We start from the raw sequence: 6279 nt of genomic DNA, 5'->3' as shown, positions 1-6279 counted from the left end.
CAACTGACCACTTCTGCCAACGCACTGTCACCTGGGGCTGGGGGGGCCGAGAACTGTCCCTGCCCCGGAGCCCTGCGGCCGGCGGCTTCGGGCGCAGCCGCTGACCCCCTAAGCCTCAACGAGCCGAAATCCCAGCGCAAGCCTTTTGCGTCGGCAGTCCTCCCCGCGCACGCGCAGCCTGCCCCCGGTCGGGCCCCGGCCCTGGAAACCATAGAGTGCCGGGGCTAAGCAGAGGGGCCAGAAAGCCGGGGTCGCTCCATCTCCTGCTTCCGGCTGCGCCTCGCTGCTCTGGGAGCGGCTGTAGCGGCGTACGCAGTTTCCATGGGGACTGAAGATGGCGCCGCGAGGTGAGATTCCGGAGGTGTGTGAGTCGCTGGTCCTGATGCCTTCAGTGCCCCTCTCTCCCCTGCCAGAGCTCGACCTCAGCTCTTCTTCTCGGGTGTTAGGGACATCTCTCCTCACCTGTCCAGAGTGGGGTTTCGAGCCCCACCCACGCTGAGTGCGTGAAGGTCTTGAGGTGCAGATCTCAGAAACCCCCCAATCCTGGGCTCGGCCTGTTCTAGGCAGGATCGGTTACAGATTTGCTGTGTGACCTGGACCAGGCCATTGCTGGCCTCTGCGCACCAGTTTCTTCTCCCAAATAGTGACGGGGTTAGATCTTAGAGCGGCCTTGCCTTTCACCCCGAAGCCGAGTCGAGTTGGACGGCGATTCCCGGGGAAAGGGGGGATTGAAGGAAGCCCCCTACACACACACGCACGCACGCACACACCTTCATCATCATCAATCGCAAGTGCCCCGAATGGCCTTTCCCACTACTGCGACCTCGTGTGTTCTTCAAGTTAGATACCGAACCATTCAAAGAACAGAGATTGAACAGAGATTGAGCTGCCCCCCGCCCATACCTCTTTTTTGTGCTTATCTTTTCAGGTAAACGACTGTCCTCCACCCCGCTGGAAATCCTGTTCTTTCTGAACGGGTGGTATTATGCCACCTACTTCCTGCTGGAACTCTTCATATTTCTGTATAAAGGTAAGGCCTGGGGCTTGACTACCATTGGCCCCAATATCCCTTCCCCACTTCAGCCCAGAGCCAACTCCCATCAAGTGCCTTCTTATTTTTCATTCTTTCCTGTAGCTCCTCTTCGCTGCAAGGTAGAAGGCTCTTCATCATATGGCTTCTTTGAGAATGATTCAGTAGGAAGCCCCGCAGCAAGAATCTCCTGAGTTTGAGAAATGTGGGCTTCTCCATCCTTACTCTCCCTCATCGCCTCTTTGCAGAACTGCACGTTAAGCTCATTGGTGACCCTCAGGATCTATTGAGCGGCCAGTGTACCCTTGTAGATCCGATCATTTTGGAGAATGGGGTCCTCACAGACTTTGGCTTAGGAGTAAAATCTCCTAATAATGCGCGTGCCTCCAACAGTCGCACTAGGAGTTAACATATCCTGCAGCAGGTGAACAGATCCTGCCCATACCTCGTGAACTAGTTCACGGAAAGCTGATAAGACTCATGCCCTCATTATCCCCAGGTGTGTGGGTGTTCTTGTGGGTGCCGGTGTATGTTGTTTGCAAACTCTGGCTTTTGTGTTGGCAGCTCTCCTCCTACCATACCCAACAGCCAATCTAGTCCTGGATGTGGTGATGCTCCTCCTTTACCTTGGAATTGAAGTGATCCGACTGTTTTTTGGTGAGTGTTGGCCAGAGAATCCTTCCATTCCCTCTGAGAAGAACTGCTACCTGTAACTTGATTAACGAGAACAAGTACATAACCTAGTCTCACAATAAGAGATTGGATCTAGTGGGATGTCCCATTATGCCCTCTCTGAAGTTTCAAGCGGCTTCCTATTTTGGGTCAGGATCTGTTTGTGTGTTGCTCTGTAGGGGCAGGAGTGGGCAGTAGCAGGAGATTTTAGATTGTTCCTCCCGAACTGCATAACTGCCAGGAGAGCCTGGTTCCTCTCCCTGGTTTGCTTGGGAGAATAGATTTACCTGGAAGGAACTCCATGTTCAAGGCAGTGCATGTCACCCGAGTCAGCACTCAGGTCCCTTCCACTTCTCTGAACAGGGGTTTCTGTAGGACAAGTTTATCCTCAGGTCTAGAGCAAACCTCCTATTAGTTAGAATAGCTCATCCCATAAAACACAAAGAAGAAACAATACTTCCAACACATGTAATGAAGGATGAAGAAGGTCCACATAAATCAATAAGGAAAAGACAACCTAATTTTAAAAACCGTGAAGGGACACGAATAGGCAGTTCCCATAAGAATAACAAGAGGATCAATAATCATGATAAAATGCCCAAACTCACTAATAAAAAGCAAATTGAAACAACAAGGTAACAGTTTCATCCAGCAGATTAAAAGGATTTCCAAATACCTAGCATTAGATTGGGTGTGAGGACCAGGTCTCTATATTCCCACACTCTTTGGGAACGTAAATTACAGCAGTCATTTTGCTAATCGTTTTGCCATGTAAAATTGTATTCTTGGACCTAACAATTACACTTCTAAAACTGGGTGAAAAAAACAAACACTTCCACAGATATGTAAAGATATCGATGTGTTTTGTAACCTGAAAACATTAGAGGGGTGCCTGGCTGGGTCGGTCATGGAGTGAGCGACTCTTGACTTTGGGCTTGTGAGTTCAAGCCCCAAGTTGGGTGTAGAGATTACTTAAAATAATACATTCTTAAGAAAAAAAGAAATTAGAAACAACCTAAACATCTGTCAGTACAGGGTTAAATTATGGAATTGCTTCAATGAAATCGTTCATAGCGATTAAGAATAAGGTAGTTACATGTGGCAAGCTGTCTAACTCCTGTTAAATGGGGAAAAAATATAAGTTGAAAACAGTATGTAGAGTATGATTCCATTTTTATAATAATAGTAATATGTAAGTATACACACATAACAAAATCTGAAACAATATACATCGTTCCATAAGAATGGCTATCTCCAGTGAGGAATCATGGGGTCTTTTTAGTTTCTAGATTTTCTAAAATTATTTTCTGTATTTGTATTAGTTGGAAAGTTTTCAATGATTATATAATTAAAAAATATATTTCCCCCCAAGTAAAGAACCCATTGTCCCAGAGTGGGAGCCAGACCTGAAGCAGGACCTTTGGAGTGAATGACTCCGACCCTAATGGCTCCTCCAAAACCTCTCATTTTGAGCACAGAGGGACCCCACTTATAATCCTGCCCATCTCCATTCAGGACCAGTTTTCTCTGCCTTGCCGGTTCATCCCATCCCATCCCATCCCCCCAACGTTTTCTCTGAGCCCAGGGAAAGCAGGCCACTGGAGGTGACCCCACGGGCTGTGTCTGACAGGTACCAAGGGAAACCTCTGCCAACGAAAGATGCCACTTGGTATTAGTGTGGCTTTGACCTTCCCATCTGCCATGATGGCCTCCTATTACCTGCTGCTACAGACCTACGTGCTCCGCCTGGAAGCCATTATGAACAGCATCTTGCTTTTCTTCTGTGGTTCCGAGCTGCTGCTTGAGGTGCTCACCCTGACTGCTTTCTCCAGGTACTGCTGCTGAGGGACCATTTCCTGTCACCTGAGGGTTGGGTTCCCATCCCATCCTAGGGAGGGATTCGTTGTTCTTCTGAAGCCTGATGGGTCTCTAAAGGATTGCTAAGGGGAAAGAGGTGTCTGTGAGATTGCTTTTCCTGTTTAGGGTAGACCGTTACCCAGGGAAGACATTCTCCTTGTTCTTTGGGGCCAAGAGGCTTGGAATATAGAACAGTTCAGGCCAGTCGCTTTTGTTCACTGGTCTTTTAACATTTTCTTTCTTTCTTTCTGCCATCAGTATGGACAGGATTTGAAGTGCAAAAATTTCAGCCAACAGTCCTCAGGGGCTGAGACCACAGATACTTCTGGTCTTTAGGCACACCAGTGAGAAGTGGTGGGTCACGTTGTCCCGGGAAAGTTGCAGCTTTTCCTCAACACAGATATTTGGGCAACAAACTGAGCATCAGGCCACTGGGCATCATCTTCTAAACCAGGACCATCAGCCTGAGAGACTGTTCTACACTCCAGTGTAGGGAGGGGCAAGGCTGTCCCAAGCTGGCCCTTCTCAGAACCAGTTCCCTGCTGCCCTCAAGTCCTCTGTGATCCTCGTGGCTTGTGTGGACCACGGAGGCTCGTTGGGCTTCCAGCAGGACTGGAGCCCCACACTCCCCGTACGTGCCGTGCCACCCCTGTCACCCGAGCACAGAGAGCCTCAGGATGCCTGCCCCTAGAGTGACGCAAAAGCCTCTCACCTCATTCCTCAGAGACTGAGCTCCGGAACTTTTTTTAGTAGCTCATAGTGTTATTTTTCTACTCTCATCATGAAACAAACATTATTTTGTAATAAACGTGTATTTTCCGTCATGGGGGTTGCAGCCTTTTTCTTATGGCACCTGTCCCTAGAATTTCATCCACGACAAGGGAAGGGAGCGACTGTCCCGGCAGGTTTTTCTCAGGCTGTGCTCGGCGACCCAGCGTGAACGCAAAGGCGGCGATGACTTTCTTCCCCCCAGCGGTAGCCTAGATTAATCCCTAAAGGCAGCAGTTTCCGTATCTTCTTCAGGCCTGTCATCCTGTAAAAGACTCTGCTTTATATTCTTCGCCTCTGCCCCCAATCCCGCATCCCCGCGTCTTTTCCCTCCTCCCTCTTACAGACAGCTGTCAGCTGCTTTCCAGAGTGAGGCATAAATAATTGGAAGAAGTATATTCAAAACTTGGCAGCATTTTTGTCATCTGGTTTAAAATTTCAATTTCATGTAAAAGGAAACCCCTTTTTTTTTTAATAAGCTGGGGAAATATTGTCCTATCTTAGTACATCATTCCCTTCTCCAAGCAAGAGAAATATTGTCCTGAGTACATCATTCCCTTCTCCAAGCGACCCGCTTTAAACCTGTTTCTCATCTTACTTGGTAGTGGCTTTTTTTGTTTGTTTGTTTTTCTAAGTCCCAGGACACATGACAGAATTCACTTTAGAAACCCTTGAGCCATATGGCTATTTGCTATCAGATGAATCCTCTGGTATCTACTCTTGCTCCCAGTAGAAAGTGAATTGGTCTTTAAGCGTTTTCATGCTGGTTTTTAATTCTGCTTATTTCCTGGGGTTGAGCTCATTTTCATCCTGTGAAGGTCACCGCTGTCCAAAGCACTGAGACGTTTCTCGTTTGTTTCCTACCTCTTCTGTGTCCTTGCCTCCTAGCTGCCTTTGGGGTCTACCCAAAAGCTATAGTAGACAGGTGTAATCAACCACGAAACAGTAACAAAAAATCCAGTGGGAACCTCCCTGATATTTGTCACAAACCCCGCTAATCCCCTGACTTTTCTGCTGCTCACACTGCTTTCTCTATCTGTGCTTTGAAGAAGTTGCTGGCATCAAACTGGACAGGAACTTTTTCCATGGCCTCCCCGTTTCTTCGAGAGGTTCAGTGGTTAAGGTCACTCTCCTGGCAACACAGATAAAGGAATGAAAGACTCCGCTGAAGTTTAGAGTTGGCTTAAAATTTAAAAGGGACCTTAGAAATGAATCTAATCCCCCACCTTGCAGGCTTAGCAACGAGGAACAGCCAAGCCTCGCACACCTGGTTAAACAGCTGGAAATAGAAACCTTGTCTGAGGAGTCTCCGTTTAGATCAAGCAAACTCTATTTCAACAGGTACCGCTTGAGGATGAGGAGTGGTTGAAAATGGGGATAGGCTACAACAGGAAGTCCCCTCATTTTTTCATGCTTATCTGGGAGCTTCGTGCCTCTTGCTTCCTGTGTATGGCTCCACCCATGTTCAATCTTCCTGGTGCTTGTTGGAGCCACCTGTGCGGGTGCAGTCACACCAGAGTAGAAAGAACATCATTCAACAGACACCGAGGCAGCAGAGGACAGGAATGAGGACAGCTAGCCTTTCAGGGTCAGTGTGGTACAGTGGAGAGGACCTGAGTGAAGGAGCAGGCCGTGGTCACAGGTGCTGGTAGAGACCTGCTCAGATATTCACACTCATGGCTAGAACTTGTCAAGTGACTGCAGTGGCCATCTCTAGAGGCTGAGGCGTGGCCCAGTTCAGGAAGCACTTTGGACCCACAGATTCAGGTTTCTGGCTCTATACCCTGACAGCAATGTGTAGGAGACTATGTCCCATCCAGGGCCTGGCAGAGTATATTTTAATCCATGCTGCGATCCTATAAGGCAGAAAATCAACTTGAATGTGAAGTCAACTTGTGTCTGAGCGCATTTAGCTTAAAAAGTAAGAGTTGGGATTTGAACCTAGAGTAACC

At 48.1% G+C, this 6279-nt stretch overlaps 1 protein-coding gene across 4 annotated transcripts; it reads left to right on the top strand.

Annotated features, from left to right (window-relative positions):
* The first annotated feature begins 218 nt into the window (after positions 1-218).
* On the top strand, positions 219-4383 carry TMEM216 (transmembrane protein 216). 4 transcript variants are annotated; one of them, XM_019414615.2, is made up of 6 exons: positions 251-361; positions 929-1030; positions 1136-1454; positions 1595-1687; positions 3333-3534; positions 3818-4383. In XM_019414615.2, exons 4-6 carry the CDS (start codon positions 1642-1644, stop codon positions 3831-3833), a joined length of 264 nt encoding a protein of 87 aa, XP_019270160.1. In that variant the 5' UTR covers positions 251-361; positions 929-1030; positions 1136-1454; positions 1595-1641; the 3' UTR covers positions 3834-4383. The 4 variants fall into 4 exon arrangements, with proteins under 4 accessions (XP_019270158.1, XP_019270160.1, XP_019270161.1 ...); XM_019414616.2 differs by having other exon boundaries at positions 1106-1454; XM_019414613.2 differs by lacking the exon at positions 1136-1454 and having other exon boundaries at positions 219-347.
* Positions 4384-6279: the final 1896 nt, after the last annotated feature.

Source organism: Panthera pardus, unplaced genomic scaffold, assembly GCF_024362965.1.
Source record: "Panthera pardus isolate Hobbes unplaced genomic scaffold, ASM2436296v1 HiC_scaffold_12, whole genome shotgun sequence".
In the NCBI taxonomy this organism is placed as follows: Eukaryota; Metazoa; Chordata; class Mammalia; order Carnivora; family Felidae; genus Panthera; species Panthera pardus.
Note: the sequence above shows the minus strand (reverse complement) of the source record. Positions and strands in the feature narration are given on the sequence as shown.